The sequence below is a fragment of the Spermophilus citellus genome (assembly GCF_964194105.1).
Source record: "Spermophilus citellus genome assembly, chromosome: 5".
Taxonomy (NCBI): domain Eukaryota; kingdom Metazoa; phylum Chordata; class Mammalia; order Rodentia; family Sciuridae; genus Spermophilus; species Spermophilus citellus.
The window spans coordinates 104667518-104685057 of record NC_138186.1 but is presented as its reverse complement, the minus strand read 5'-3'; the positions used below and the strand labels follow the sequence as shown (position 1 = coordinate 104685057).

General features: G+C 32.9%; 1 protein-coding gene across 1 annotated transcript; it reads right to left on the bottom strand.

Annotated features, from left to right (window-relative positions):
- Positions 1-15873: 15873 nt before the first annotated feature.
- FUT9 (fucosyltransferase 9) lies at positions 15874-16956 on the bottom strand (the record flags this gene model as incomplete). Its single annotated transcript, XM_081296198.1, has 1 exon — positions 15874-16956. The coding sequence occupies exon 1, from the start codon at positions 16951-16953 to the stop codon at positions 15874-15876; it is 1080 nt and encodes a 359-aa protein (XP_081152324.1). The 5' UTR covers positions 16954-16956.
- Between the last annotated feature and the right edge of the window lie 584 nt (positions 16957-17540).

Below are 17540 nucleotides of genomic sequence, written 5' to 3'. Positions count from 1 at the left end.
ATTTAAGACATGTTTAGTTATATAAAGATGAACCCTTTTATTGAAGGAGATCTTGAGGACTTTAACATATGAAAGCGCATTGTGAATTTCTGAAAAACGAATATTTGAAAAACATTTTTAAAATGTTTTTAACCACTGACCTGCTTTTTAATTTAATGAATAACACAAAGAATGAGTGTTTGGCACTAGATTAATTTGGAACATAGATTTAAAGGACACCATTTGATGAAGTGTTCAGTCTGAATGATCATTTGCAAACATGGCCATTTAGTAAAATAAATAACATATGTTGACCAATTAAATAGATGGCCAAATGGTCATACAAATGTTTTCTTATGTTTTTAAATTCATAGACTATAAAACAGTTTTCAACTTGAATTACTTATAGTTTGAGTAACTAGCATTCTGAGTTTTAGATATGCCTTTAATTTGGGGGCTTAATGTTTTACATTATAGTATAATTTGGCAATCCCAGAGGGACACTGAACCTTGAACAATAATTTATTTGTTCTGTTTTACCAGATTTTGTGTTGTGGGGATTTATGTCCTCCTGGTTTCTGGAACTTGGACTTATTTTCCTGGTAATTTTTGGCAATATACCTATTGTTAAAGGTATTCCATTTTTTAAAGTCCTTTTTACAATGTAAGATAGAGAGGATATACATACACGGAGGGCAAAGCTCTATCTCTTATCTGGAAATGAGATTTCAGTTTTTACTAAGCCAAGTCTATCTACAGAGAACATTGTCAGACTCTTGGCAATAAGATGAATCCTGAGTTACCACTATTACTTTAGATATGGTAATCCCAAAGCAGGGTCTGTTCTATGTGCATTTTTTTTGAGTACCTGACCATAGTGTAAGTTATCAAAACTTTAGTATTCTTTCATAGTGGGCTATGTCCCACTGTGTTCATGGGCTAGGTGATGAAAACCTCCTTAGCTGCCTGCCCAAGAACAAAGCAGTTATTAGAGAACTAATTAGTTTTGTAACTGAAGAAAAGATGCACTGGGGAAATGTTTGCATGGCGTTTTAAATAATAGCTTAGATATTGAGTACTGTGTCTGGTACTGTAGTAAATTTTTTATGTGTAGTGATTCGCCTAATTTTTTCTTCTTCCAGTTCTACTGATGAAAATTAAGGCTTCACACATGCTAAGCAAGTATTCTTCCACTGAGCTGTCTTGTCCTTTTACCAGTCCAACTCACTTAGTTTTTATAACAATACTATAACAAAGATATTGATGTTATTCTTGCTTCCTATACAAAGAAATTATAAGAAGAAAAAAAAATTTTCCTTAGGCTGCAAAGTTGAAACTGGGAGTGTATGCCAGCTGTTCAACCTGGCCCATAGACCCTGAGCCAAACATCATACTGCTTCTCTTCAGCAAAAGGAATATACTATTCATTAACACATTGGAACTGGCCATGAGGGTGGATAAGACATTATGATGCTAGTGTTTTAGTCAGCTTTTTCACTGCTGTAACTAAAGGACCAACCAGTTCAATCTTAGGAGGAAAAGTTCATTTAAGGGCTCATAGTTTCAGAGGTCTTAGTTCATAGAAGGTCAGCTCCATTCCTTGGAGCAGCAGGGAAGGCCGAAAATCATGGCAGCAGAGTGTGGCAGAGGGAAGCAGCTCACGTGGTGAAAAAGAAGGAGAGAGAGAGAGAGAGAGAGAGAGAGAGAGAGAGAGAGAGAGAGAGAGAGAGAGAGAGAGACTTCACTCTTAAGATACAGAATACATACCGCATAGCCACACCCCAATTCCCACCTCCTTCAGTCATACCCTGCCACTTCAGTTACCACTCAGTTAATCACTATTAGGGGATTAAATCACTATTTGGGTTAAGACTCTTACAACCCTATCATTTCTTCTCTGAACCTTCTATCATTTTTTAATGATTTATATTTTTTAATGATTTAGAGTTGTGTTTTGAGATTTTGTACCCATTGCATTTTTGCTCATAAATTTTCAATGACTTTACATCATACTGTAATGTAAATCAAATCAAACTGTTACAGGTTAGATATGTGGTGTTCCCCCAAAACTCATGTGTGAAACAATGCAAGAAAGTTTAGCAGTAAAAATGATTCAGTTATGATAGCCTTAACCTAAACAGTGGGTTAATCCTCTGATAGGGTTTTACTGGTTGGTAACTATAGGCAGGTGGGGTGTGGCTGGAGGAGGTGTGTCACCTAGGTGTGCCTTTGAGGTACATATTTTGCTCTTGGTGAGCAGAACTCTTTCTGCTTCCTTATTACCGTGTGCTGAGCTGCTTTCCTCTGCCATGCTCTTCTGCCTTGAGGTTCTGCCTCATGTTGGATCCTGAAGAATGAACTTGGCCATCTCTGGACTGAGATCTCTGAAACTGTGAGCCCGCAATAAACTTTTCCTCCTCTAAGATTGTTCCTCCCAGGTCTTTCAGTCACAGCAGTGAAAAAGCTGACTAAAACACAAACTAATTCAATTCAAATCAACCAAATTATTCTGCATATATCAGTTTGAACATCAACCTCCCCATATTCTGACCCTTTTCTTTTTAAACACCCTAATGCTTTATCTTTCATCCATATCACCAAAATCAACCAAGTTTACTCGGTGTATCTTTGTTTATATCTTCATTGAAAATTTAACTAAATTCTTCCTTTAAGGACTATTTCACAAATCACTTCTTCCATGAAAATGCTAATCACGTTACCTGCTTCCTAGGCTTTTGAATACTTCCAAAGTACATTTTATATCTGGAGTATATTTTATATCATACTGGATGTGACCCTTGAGTGTAATGTTAAAGATGTTAGGACTTAAGTAGGCAGGAAGGTTGCCTGGGCTGTGAATGATGTGGAAGACATCACAAAGGAGAAAATGAAATGAGAAAACACAAGGAACAAAGAAGAGCCAAGCAAACTTGGTAGAAGGCATATATTAAAGGACAGTCATACTCTACTGCCAAATGAGGCATTTATCTAAAAGCTATGAGAAACCAATGGAAGATTCTGATACATATGTGGCTTTTTGAATCAACACTGTAAGTTTTCTTTACCTTTCACCTTTACTCTGTTTTACTCATGGCAGTGCTGAGTATAGGTATTTGAAACTTTAAGAGGTTATTGCTTTTTTTTCTTTTTTCAAGTAAAAAGTGTTAAGGGCTCTGCTAACTTATTGGGACAATAAAAGTGGACTAGAAGAAATGAGACATAATTAAAAGGTATTTATGGTCAATTTGATGTGAGGAAAAGGAAGAGGAAGATTCAAGAATATTCTCTAAGGTTTCATTCTTAGGCAACATAATTTATAATAGTGCTTCTAATTGAATGAAAGATGAGGGGGGAATTGGGTGATGAAATTTGCAGATTCATGGGTATGAGGTAGTTGGCAATTGGAAGACAGAGATAGATAGATGGCTAAAGAGAGAAGTCCATCGTGAGTGTATACATTTAGGATCTTCTCTTCCTGTTGATTTGTAACCCTGAATAAGAGGAATCAGGATAATGTGCAGAATATCAAAGAATAGCGAAAGCAAGATGAGACAATTTCAAAACCAGGATCAAAGCAAAATGAAGGGATTCTTCTATTCCATAAGCCCACTTACTAATGGGACTAACTGTAGCCCAGAATCCATTAAAATAATATAAGAATATGGAAGCAAATTAGCATAGAACAGTTGACTTGTGTACCTTTGACTGTTCTTTTTTCATTTTTTATTTTTGACTTAGCATCTATAATGAATGTATAATGTGAAAAATGTATTTATTTACTTTTAAATTTTTAATTCAATATATCCAGGGAACCAGAGTTGCATGTGTGTGAAAATGAATCTTCTCAAGTGGATGATTTTGAATTTAAGCATTATAAATAACCAGAACTATTGTACATTTAAATTGAAGTCTTTTATTTTAAATATTCACATTACAGGAATTCATTAGGCCTGAATAAAACATTATTTACACATCCAAGGAATAATTCCAGTGCTAAATCAGTGAGGTACTTACAATGAATATAGGAAATACGACCGATGAAAAATATATATATATATATTTTTTTACACACAACAGGCTCAAATTCTTAAATGATTATTTCTGCCTTGGAATCAGCACAGATTGCAGTAGTCATTATTTAGTGCTAACCAAAATTTCACAAAATTACAGCAGTCACACCATATATTTATAAACCCAGAAAGACATCATGAGCCAGAATATATACTGGGATGGCATTTGTAAGGGAAAGGACTTTCAAATGGCACCTCCAGTTTAATTGTGGAAAGTACCAGTTCTCCAAGTAGTGGAATATACAGATTTCCTATGGCATCTTGCCTTTCATGGCTTAATAAAACAAGTGCTTAGCTGCCATAAAGTGTTATGTTATTTACAGGATGAGTCAATGAAGGAAATGATGTGTATCAAACTAAGAGCCCAGATCAATGTTGCTGAATGTCACTCACAATAGCTTGGATCATGTGGTTGGCCTTTGCATTGCTAGGACTGACTGCTCATCTTTTGAATTAATGCTTTACTCCAAGGATACAGCAAGCTTCGGTGATATCATTTTCACTTGGAATAGTAGCTACAATCAACTTTTCTTACCATTATATTAACTTCACTGAAGCTTTTAAAATTGAACTCAAAGGAACCAATCTTCTGTAAATAAATAAATAAATAAATAACTGCATAAATAGAATTCCCACTGTTTTAATAACCTAGCAATGAAATTACCTTCCAACAGTATAAATGCTTATCTTGGTATTTTAAATTACCAAAAGCTATGTTTTAGCCTTGATATATATGATCAATGACTAATTTCATCTGGGGAATGAACGGTTGGCCTACACATATTTCCTGTTTGAAATTAAGACCTTTCAAAACACAAGTATATTTTCTAAAAATAAACAGCAAAATTAACACACACACACACACACACACACACAACTAAAACACCCTTCTCTTAATAGAATGATCTTTGTCATTTTCAAAGATTCCTATCAATTATCAGCATGTAAAGTCATGTATCTTAGCCAGAATTCATATTATTTATACATTTTAGAAATTTCTTAAGTCATTAAGGAAAAAAAAAGCTAAGTCCACCATTTTTATCCCCTGCCAGTTATACTGATTGGCTCTCTGTATTGCATGATGCTTTATGTTATCACCCTCTAGTATTGTGCAAACCAGACCTCAAGCATTTTTCCCTCTTGGCAGTAGTACTGATTTTGGCAGTGTAAAATAAATAAATTTCAAAAAATACACCATTCTTGATTATAGACAAAGCTGCCAGAATATTTTGCTCATAGAATGAAACTGGTAAAGAGAAGGTTTTTTTCACATGGTAAAGATAAGTTTTTTTTTCACATCTTCATGTTTTATAATATTTTTCTGTATTATAAATTGTATCATTTACAAAGAAATGCTTTTATTTGTTGTATTTTATTGCTAACAAGTCCAGGAAGAAAGTTTTTGGGAAAACTTGTACAATATGCTGCAAAGTTAAGGGAAAAAAAAGTCAAAGCAGCATTATCTATTGGCTCATTAGCACTAAGAATAACATCTTCATTTTACAGAATGTTTCAAAAGGACTTGTAAGGATGTGAATCATGCACACAGATTGAAATGAAGCCTGTGTGTGAGTTGGCAGTGTAAACCCTCCCCCTGAAAGATGCATGATTCACCAATTGCATGCGTATTTTTTTTTGCCTAATATAAACACAATCTTAATATTGTCATATAATATTTAACATCTTGTTTAAAACATGCATTGGCTACTAAAATAAGATTTTAAAGAAAAGCTGATGTTCGATATAAAATAAACATGTTTTTTTTCAAGTGTGAAAAAATACTCTACAAAAAAATAAGTACAAAAGTGATATCTGATCAATGTATGATTTTATCTATAAAAATTCAGATGACTAATTAATGTGCTTACAACAACCGTATCACATCTGCATCACAATGATACACCCACAGAAAGTTAATGGCATTAAACAACTATTAGCATAATGCAATTAAATTCTTATCAGAAATAACATGAACCTATAAACTGTACATTTGGCATTAGGTTTCAGGGTATTTTTTAAGAGTCTTTTAATATATATATGACAATACAATAGTGCAAAATTACATTACATTAATGAAACATACGATTACAATCCAAATTGTTTATGGATTACTGACCCTTACAATTCACATATTGGATAGAATTGGCACATTTTGTTCCATCGTAGTCATTTTTGACCTTCATTACTTGAGTGTAAGTCCTTTAATTCAAAGTTACACTTGAACTACTGATAAAAGATATCAGCATATCTTCATCTGTACATGTGATCTTGAGGGCATGGACTCAAGAAGAAGCCTGCAAAGTCCCAATTCTTCATTTGCAAAGCTTCACTACAGCATTCTTCCTCAGCAACACTTTAATCAGAGATCTTTGAGTAACTATCTGTGAAATTCAGTATACCCTTTCTCATCTCCTGCAGAACAGTGACATGGCCACACAGAAGGGAGCAGAGGGAAGGAAAAGTCTAGAAGAATATGTAGCAGCCCATATAACCAAACTGGAATTTCCAATTAACAAGTCAAACTTTATGAAGAGTTCTCAGGGGATTCTATTGGACAATCCATCACCCTCAGTGTACTGCTGAAATATATGTTGCTCAGAAATTACACAATAGATTATGGAAATTAGAACTTGTCTCAGATCCTTAGTTTATTACACTTTTTTGTTGTTGTTGTTGTTGTTGTTGTTGATACTTTTCTTCTTTCTGAAGCTTTGTGAACCTAATTCTAGATATAGACTTGTTGACTCAACTTTTTCTATTTTAAAACCTTTACTATATTCACATGTTGTTTCAGATTAAGAATAAATCATATTATTACAGTGGAAATGATTGATAATTTTATTCAACAATTTTGATCAGTTGCATTTCTGCAAGCAAATATTACTTTTTACTATTATATCATATATGGTTTAATTCCTAGGGGCTCTTTAGAAATCTTGTTTTTTATATCATCACAATTACTCCATTATTGCTAACTCCTACCAAATAACACTTAAAAGGAGAGAGAGAGAGAAGGCATATGAATGAACATATCTGTTTTGAGGGCTATCATAATGATAAAAGCTCTAAAGACTTAAATTTTTATTTAAGGATAAAAATTCATCAATATTACCACTAGTGTTTTACTATCTTTTTAAAAATGGCATTTAGTCTATCCTGTCTTCCACAGCACTCATTGATTTGACTGTAGATCATCTATAACCTGAAATATGTTTTCTTTCTTTCTAAGTAAACTCCTGGTCTAAAGTATAATAATTTTTGTTCTTTAATTATTTTTAAATAATGCATATTTTTTCTAAATAATTTGTTTTCTAAAATGTAGACTGCTTCCAGTTTATACCGACAATCAAATATTCTTGATTTGCTCAGGGCTCTTGAAGAAGAAACTCTGAGTGAGTTGTAGTTTCTTTATAAGTCCCTGAAGTCCTGCATTCCACCACAGAGAAGCTCTCCTTTGGCAATCTCATGGTGGACAATGATGGCATCTTTAATATTATCTCAACTGGGAGACTGAGGTGGCTAATGAGGCCAGTCTAAGATCGGGGAGGTCCTGTTGTAAGTCTGGCACATATTTCTTATATAATGAGTAGTTCTGAGTTGCTAATTGAGTCTTTGGGTACCATTTCTGCTAAGTCTGCTTTTCTATCTCTTTCACCCTCATTAATCAAAATGAAATAGAGCCATGAATAGAAAAGTTAACCAATTAGTATACCTCTACAATTTCACACTGTAGATATCACTCTTAACATTTTTTCAGATAAAATTTACTCACATTTGTCTTTTCACAATGAAATTCCAGAAAGCTCTAATTTAATATTCTTCACATTCACAATTAAGTCAAAATTGTTGGTTGCAGAAAGTTTTTAAAAAATCAATTTTTGAACTTTTCCAGTGTTATATTGAAATAATAAACATTTCTGTTGTTCTTTAAAGAAACACAATTAAGAATTAAAATATTATTTTTAATATTATTCTTTTTTTCACTTATTAATTAAAATTGTTCTTAAGTTAACCTTTTTGTTTTAGCCTAGTTAAACTTAAAAAATGTCCACATGTAAGGTTGAGATTTTTACGTTGAAATTCTATTTATTATGAAGTTATCCATTAGAGTAGTCTTAATCACAATCTGGCTAAGAACTATTTTATTTCTGCCTCACTAAGCAAATACAATCCTGTTTATGGAATTTATGCCTTTAGAGTTTGAAACCCTTTGGCTCTTTTTCTTATCTTTTTTATTTTGTACTGGGAATTGAACCAAGGGTTGTTTAAACACTGAGCCAAATCCCCAGCCCTTTTTAATATTTAATCTCGAGACAGGGTCTTGCTGAGTTGCTTAGGGCCTTGCTAAATTGCTGAGGCTGGCCTTGAACTAATGATCCTCCTGCCTCAGTCTCTCCAGATGCTGGGATTGCAGGTATGCCCTGAATCCAGTGGCTATTTTGTTTTTATTAGCTTTAGAAAAAGTGGATGGAGACTCAATTCACTTTTCTAACAAGCATTATTTATTCTGTCTGTTTGTGGACAGCTGAAATGAAGTCAAGTTGTTGGATATATCTAAGGCCTATTTCTTTTTAAAAATATTTTATTGTTTATTTTTAGTTATACATGACAATAGGATTCATTTTGACACAATTATAAAAGCATGGGATGTAATTTGTTCTAATTCAGTCCCCAATGCTTCTCCTTTACTCTACAGATTTTTCTGCTATTTACTAATAGTTTTTTTTTAATTAGTGTTTTATGGATGTACTTGATGGTGAGATTCACTGTGGTATATTCATATAGGTACATAGGAAAGTTAGATCAGATTAGGCCTATTTCTTTACCAGAAATGATTGCCAAGAATTTTCTTGCTATTCCATTCTGTGACTTGAGCTATACCAACAGATAATAAACTAAACTGACTATTAATTTACTGGTTGCTAATAACAGTGAAGGGAAAAATCAGGCCTGCTTGAGTTCAATTATTTTAAGAAATGGTGTATGTGTTTTATAATGCAAATAATGCCTAGTCATCTCTGCTGCCAGTCTCACACTCTTCTATTAATTACAGAAGACGTGGATACATGCTTCCACACTCTTTTTCTTTTTTGAAGATATTCCTTTAGCTCAATTTTCAGTAATTCTTACCAGCTGCCCACTTAACATCTTCAGGGTTTAGATCTGAAATTGAAGATAAGGTTCTGGGCTTCTCACATTATCTTTTATAAAAATAAAAGATAATAAAAGATAATATAGCTAGTGGTTTAGCTCAGTGGTAGAATGTTTGCCTAGTATGAACAAGGTGCTGAGTTCTATCCCAAGCATCAGTAATAATAATAATAATAATAATAATAATAATAATTGAACACTTATTAACTAATCATTTGAAAATAATTTCATCTGTTCTACAAAGAACATATCAAGAGTATTCTGTTTCCACTTTACAGATGCTAAATATGAGGCTAAGAGAATTTAAGTAACTTGCACATAGCTAGGGAATGGCAAAACACTGATACAATTCTAAATCTGTGCTCATCAAAAATCTTTATGCTTTAACTCATTGTCATACCCTAATTGCAATTTATCTTTCTACCTATCAATTGAGGACTTTGGAACCCAGGAAAGCGGTCTCTTAAATATAAGCAATGGATAAGCAGATCACAGAATCATGAAGTTTAGTGCCTTCAAAGAATCATAGTTATTGTCTAGTCCAGTCTTGTATGTTGCAAATTAAAAACATGCTGCTAGAAACCTAAAAAGAGTGGAATAAATATATATATACTCACACTTTTGTTTCCTTTCCTTTCTTAACAATTGCTCCAGGCTAAGGACTTCCCATGAGTAGAGTGGGGGCTCCCAGAGGTGACCTTACCATCAGTATTACCTGTGGATTCATTCCTTACAACTCTTCCTGCTGGGTCCTTCCTCAAACTAATTGGAGCTGATCTCTAGAGATAGTCCTTGAGCTCTAGCAATTTTAAAGACTCTCCAGATGATTTTGTTGTGCATCCAGACTTAAGAACTATTATTATCAGCCACTTGCAACTTGAAAGAATGTCTGGAGACTGTAAATAACCTGCCCCAGATCACATAATTAGTTGATGGGTTCCGTGCTTGTGCATCAAATATTACACATAAAGAATGTTCTTGATCTTGAAATGGAGAAATACTTCTCTAATGTATTTAAAAAGAATTCAGGTGAACTAAGTAAAGGCAACATCTCGTCATTTAAGTATAAAATAATTTTCGTTTAATAGGCAGAATGTAGTCCTTAAAAGTGCCAGCTCATCAGAACTGGAGATATTTTTAACATACACATACCATGTCCCATCTCCAATCCAGAGTATCAGAAAGTGTGTATTATAAATAATCTTTCTAATGATTCTTATGCAGCTGATCCAGGAAGTTCTTAACACATATGTGTTTGAGGACGACTGGTTTATGATAGGTAAGATGGTTCAGCAACTATATAGAAGGCACAGGATAACTTAGGAAATGTATTTTTTAATAATGTGGAGGTTTCTTTGTTTCCCTCCTACTTATTTGAAGAGAATCCAATTATGTGGATCTGTAGGGCCCAAGAATCAGTAAATCTGTATTGCTAGTAATCACCTCTGGTGACCCTAGGTTAGGTGACCTAGGAACCATGCTTTGAGTAATTTTGACAGAAGGCAACAAACACTGGAGAAAGGTTCTTTTTAAATCAAAATATTTTCAAAGAAAATCAAAACATGAACATATATTAATTGTGAGTTAGCAAAACTAAATCTAGCTTACTTAAATTATACCTAGGATGAATTTTGTGTATCAATAAATGTTTCAGATTATTAAAATAAGAATTTGAATAGTGCCATCAAATGCATATTTTAAAATAATTCCCAGTATATGTTTAATTTTCTTCAAAGAATTAAATTTTCAGTGAATAGCAAGTTACAAAAGACATGGGTAGGAAATTACAGGGAGGAAAAAGATAAAGAAGGACGTTTAATTAACTAAACACTTGCTATATTCCCCACTCCAGTAAAGAACCAAGATTGTTGTTTTTTTCCACCCATTAGTTTAAATAATCAGTTTCATGCTTTAACTGTTTATACAGAGAAACAATAAATAAATCTCTTAGAAATGTTTATGTCCAAAAATTATTTTGAGGTGGTCATCAAAATTTCATTTTCAAATTCATGCATGAATCAATTTAGATCTTAGATTAGAGAGTAGTAATGCTGGACAGAAATACACACACAAAAAGGTCCAGAAAGGTTAAGTGGCTTCCTCAAAATTGCAATTTGTTGAACTAATAACCCAGAGTAGCATTATTCATATTTATGATTTAGCAGAATATCTTTCATTTAAGTTCTGTTAAATGTTTTTATAAAGTTCTTATGAATATAGATGCATTTAATATGAATAACTGAGAAGGAGTACAATTTGGATAGTAGTGGAGTTTACCCACTCATAAAATGCTACAAAATCTTTGGATGTGAGAAATCTGGAGAAACAAAATCATCTTAATTGATTGATGTTTGTAATGCAACAGAATGCAGTCAGGGAGTTAGGGAGGAAATAAACTGTATCTCTCCCTGTTGGTTCAGTAATAAATATCTGCCCTTCACAGTGCTTGTACTTTATATTCTCCTTAAATACTCATTTTCTTTTCCATTAGAAACAGTTGGTATGTTATTAATATTTGAGTAGAATGTTACAAATTCCAAATCCTATGTAATATTTCTTGCAATGTTACTTCTTTTGGAGTCTTAGAATCTGGTAAGAAAGAAAGAAATTATCACGTCTTTCATCATCATGTAGGCACAAGACTGACCAAAAATAAATATAGAACAGAATCTCCAATCAGTACCAATAAGCTGGTACTATTAATAAATTTTAAAATTTTTATGACCATGAATGACATTTATTATTCATTCAACAAGTATTTGTTGAGATCCTCCTCTGAATTGTGCTAATATTTTAGATTCTGTAATGTTTTATTAAACAGCTTAATTATAATTTGTCAAAAAGTTCTCCTAAATAAGATCTGAGTTAAAAGGAACTCAAGGATATGATCAAGTATGAGGTCATAATGGAAAGACCTAAAACTTGTTTGGGAAATATTAATTAATGCAAAATCACTTTCAAGGCCACTAAGAATCAAGGAATTTCGCTTTAAAATAAGCCAGAACAAGTTTCCTGTTATTTTCCTATTTAATTTCCAATTGGAGAGAAGAATTTAAAGGTTCAGCAAATAATTCCTAAGTATTCTATGACATTATACCTCGATAATATGAAATATTTTGAACTATCATTTCTGCACATTATAGGATTATCAGGACATTTATAGTAAACATAACAATTTTAAGCTGATATTGGCTTACCACTAAGATAATTTTTCTCAGTTTCTACTTCATATTGTCAAATTTATGGCTGTTATAAAATATGTGACTACCATAGTTTTTCTTTTACAGAGTGTAGTACTGTTAGATATAAAGAATTCAGCATATAGTCTTATTAGTAAAACCTATAATAAATAAATTTATATATTTTTAATAATAAGATCTTTAATTAATAATTAAACATTCAGACCATTGATGTTATAGCTTTGTGATATTTTGAAATCAAACATTTTAAATTGTCTGTTCTGTTTTTATATCCATAATATAATAATATATCACTGGGCATAATTATTTGTTTTTATATCCAGCCACAGGCAAAATCAATACATATTTTACATGAAATATCTTTATGAAGAATTGTAATCTATAGGATTTAATAAAGGAGTAGTTGAGAATCAGGTACCTTTTGATGGTTGCATTTCACTTAAATACTATGAGAGCCCATTTTAATCTACTAAACTTCAACTCCTAAAATATTTAAACCAGAAAGAAATACTAGCAAGTTTTACCCTTTATTTATTGCATACCTTCAAAGGTTGAAGTTCTTTCACAGAATGTACCATCATTTAGACACTAAGCAATGCCAATAGACATTCACATTTATAGGCACTGAGACATACTTTTATGGTAAGGTGGGAATGCAAAGAGAACAATTATGGGATTAAGAGAGAGAGGCCATTACATTTTAATCTTAACTACTCTCACTAGTTGTGTTCACATGCTCCCCCAGTGTGTGTGTGTGTGTGTGTGTGTGTGTGTGTGTGTGTGCATGCCTATCATGCCTATCTTGAACAAATAATATCTCTGGATCACATTAGTTCACAAAGAGAAAGAAGAGATAGGTTTATAAATATTGCTGTAATTTTATCCTTCCCTAAATCTTACAGATCAATGGACCCAGAAGTGAAAGGTTCATTAATTTTGGCACTTCATATCAAGAAAACTTATTATTCTGGGACTTGGTAAGGGGTTTCAGTAAGAAGATGCACCAGTTAAACACTTATTGCCTTGGCTTAGTTCACATTATCAGCATATAATCATAGTCACAATACAAGAAAGAGCTCAAATTTGGAGTCAGCATCAGAGGAAACTTAACTCATGTGTTTCAGGTATTTGAAATAATCAACATCCACTTCAGCAATGGCAGGTTGAAGTGACCTTGAAAGCTTTTCAGCTTTCAGAGAAGTCTTGGGCTTTCTAAATGTGTTAGCAATGCATTTTCTTTAGATCCTTCCTCTCTATAGATAGAAATGACAAATAAATGTAAATATATGAATCTGACTATTTATCAATAAAATAAATATAAATGGATGTATTGACTAAAAGTCATACATACAAACATGCTATATTTTAATAAAGAGAATAAATATTATATGGGGTATAAAAAGGTAATATAAAGGGAACCAAATGCGTAGACAAAGTTTTCAGCTGAGAAACATGTCAAGTTACTAAACAACTGGGAAACTTTGCTAACGTGTCTTATTTTATTTTTCATTAAATCAACATTGAGCCATATAAACTCTGTTGAGAGTAGTATGTGTATAAACAGACTCAGGATGGAATTGAAAGGAAGCTTTCCTTTATCTCTCTGCTTAATTGTGAGTTCCTTTTAAGGCAATAATAGCACCCTTTTCATCTTTCTGTGCTGGCTGTGGGACTGCCTGATACCAAGTACCTATTCACTGTGACTAAAGAAATGAACCTGGGGAAGAAACCATCCTCTGTTCAATGCAAGCAACTTCCTTTGCTCAAATCCTTCCAGTGCTAGAGAGAGTTCATTCTCTCCATAAGGCAGTCATGATTGTTGGGCATACTTCCTTCTTACTGAATTGAAATTTATCTCTATTTTCTATGTGGTATATAAAATTGTGGGGTTGAATGCTAATACCAACATGCAGAAAGATGATTAAAATAAGTCACAAATACATCAAAGTGGATACCATCAGAACTATGTAATCTCTTTTATGATCTTTGGATAAAATGGAATAAAATCACTGGACATTCCTTTGCAGAATGCTTTCCTTGAAGAATCTTTAACATCTGACTTTTCTTACCCACTATTTCTGCTTCTATCTAGCTCTTCCTTTCTCTAACACTATAGGGAGAAATGCTGTAGGCAGATGAAAGTTCAGCGATAAATTTCTCCAAAAGTTTAGTGTCATGATAGGATTATGTTGGTTCTATAAAGCCCTGAAGATCCTAGTCATATGTGCTAAGTATGAATAATTACTGAAATGGTATATAAAACATCATCTCCATAAATTAGTACCACTAGGCTTGAACTGTCACTTCACTGAAACAAACAAATATTTCCCCGTGACTTTCAATGCCATTATCTCTTCATTTAACAAATATGTATCTAGATCCTACTCTGTGTTGATAACAATGTGTTTCCTGTAGATCCTCATTTTTTTATATTTATCCACTTATACTTCACACATTGATGATAGTTTATTTAGATTCTCTTAAGTGACGGGAGAGATCTTTCAAATGTTATGTCTATTTATTTGTCCATATAGTAAAATAAAACTATTTTAAATATTTGGGCTTCAGAAAAAATATTTTAAATTGATAAGTAATTAAAAATTAAACATAAATAGTACCATTTATGAATATGATGTACCTATAGATATATGTTTCATTCTTATTTGAGGAAATCATTTGCTATGTTTTAAAAGTGAGTGTTATTAGGATTGGGAAGAGCACTATCCTAGATCCTATTAAGTGTTATTAGGATTATTTTCTGGGCACTGAAAAATCATAACAAATTGGATATTTAATAATTCTTGAAGACTTAAAATTAAGATCATGCGAATAGGTGGTTACATTTGCATGTCAAATTAATGAAAATAAAACAGAGATGTAACTGCTCCCTGAATAGAATAGTTCTGCTTCTATCTTTCATATTCAATACATAAATAATTTTCTTTGCAAATGCCCCAAACAGATAAACACTGATCAGATAGATAGATACACACTTTGTTTGACTCTGAAGTCTTAGAGGTTATAATTTGATTATATACATTCTTTCTTTGTTAACGTTTTTCCAACTTGGAACTAGAGATTATAATATTTAGCAAAATCTTTCATATTTTAAGATTGCATCTTAATTTCCCAAAATGATTAAAGAGATGATCAGTGTAAAAAGAACAATCAAATCATAAACATATTATAGAGTACTACAAAAATATGAAAAAGAATGTTTATAAATGATAGTGAAGAATAAATTATTTTTTCAGTGCACATAATTAGGTATATACAGGATAATTTAAAACCAAATGGAATGATAGCTAATGCTGAGGCTCTTAAAAACCTTCATCAAAATATACATGTTACCCGAGAGAAAGTGATAAAAATAAGTTGTGATATGAAAACAGTGGTGTTTTTCTTTGTATCCTCAAATTTTGGATGATATCTCATCAAAGTATTTTACTAAATGTGCAGATGATGGAAAAACTTTAATTCCAAAACCATTTCTCTAAATTGCCAACGGACTTGTATTCTTGATGCCTTTTTACATGATCACAAGCCAAGCATGCATGTGATTCCCAAAACCGTGGAAGATTTACAGTGAAATCTTTCCTCCAGTTAAAGTAACTAAGGTATAACTTATTGTTTTTGTCGACTTCCTTCAGATACTTGGCTAGCTCACTGGGAGAGTTATAATCTTCCACATGAATGAACGAATCCGCTGGAATATAATTCTCATAGTTTTCCCTAGATGGTCCCAGAACAACAGGTACAGAGCCAGCCAAAAAAGCATTGTAGAGCTTTTCTGTGATGTAATCTTTGTGGATTGAGTTTTCAAAAGAGAGATAAAATTTACAAGTAGAGATGGTAGGAATCAAATTTTTATCATTCACATATTCTCCAAATGCTTGCCCATAGGTGTGGATTTCAATACTTTTGCTTAGCTCATTGTAATACTTGACCCTGGCATGTTCAGGGTTCCAGTTACTTACAACCCAACACACCAACTTCTCTTTGCTTGGCACTTCAAACACAAAGGGGTTTGTGCTCACCGTCAAGAAGCCATAAGGCACTTGGATATCTGAGTCACGGCGGTAGGTTAGAGTCAGGTTGAACAGATGCTCAATACCACTCTTCTGGGGAGTATGAGTTGGTGATTCCAAATTCATCCAAATCCATTTCTGGAAGGGCGGTCTGGCCTGCTGAGGTAAATTAGTCAGATCCCAACTGATGTCTCGGTGATGTATCAGGACTGCGTGAGATTTGTTGTACAGTGTACGGTCTGTTGTGAGATGACATCCTTGGATATTGAACATTGCTTGGCAGGATGTAAGGTCAAAGGTTTGCCCAAATGGCCACACCCACACCAGAATAGTAGTTTCATTAAAATAATCAGTTTTGGTGGAGAAGAAATTTTTCATTTTTAGCACTGAGCTGGCTGACTCCATTGGGCTGAAAATCCAGCTGTTGGTGGGCTTGATGTAAATAAGCAGACATGCCATGAAGCAGCCCAAGATAATGCAGACAATTAAAAATGGGCGGAGAATTCCTTTGGATGTTGATGTCATAATTTTTTTCTGGGGAACAGAGAAAGGAAGGGTTAGTGTAAGGATAAAAGAGATACTTATAATAGTGAGAAAAAAGAGAAAGAGATGGTACATTATAAAATAAACAATCACAGAATAAACTGCTTTTCCTTTTCAGTGTTATCAAACCATTCAGGAAAAAAAAAAAAAAAAAAAAAAAAGCTTTCACTCAAGCAAAGAAACTGATTTTAATCAAAAGTTTTCCAGAAACTCCTCTCTACAAATAATGAGTCAGAATTTGTTCTAAATTTATCTGGATATTTTCAAACCAAGTTACATTTTTCTTTAGTGTCATCCATACCAGTTCTATTTTTACTTCCTTGTAGAAAACTGGAACAATATAGACTGTCCTCACTAAAGCCGTGACAAAAATTTTTTAATATGTTGATACTCCATCATATTTGTGAACATTTGTAATTTGATATAGTCACCTATTTGCTAGCATATTTAGACTATAACTTTTTAGTTCAGATGAAATTCAATAGAAAACTGAACTTTTAAAAAGAAAAAGTATGATGATGATGATGGTGATTATTTTTGCCTATGCAAGTTTATCTTTGCAGTTTACA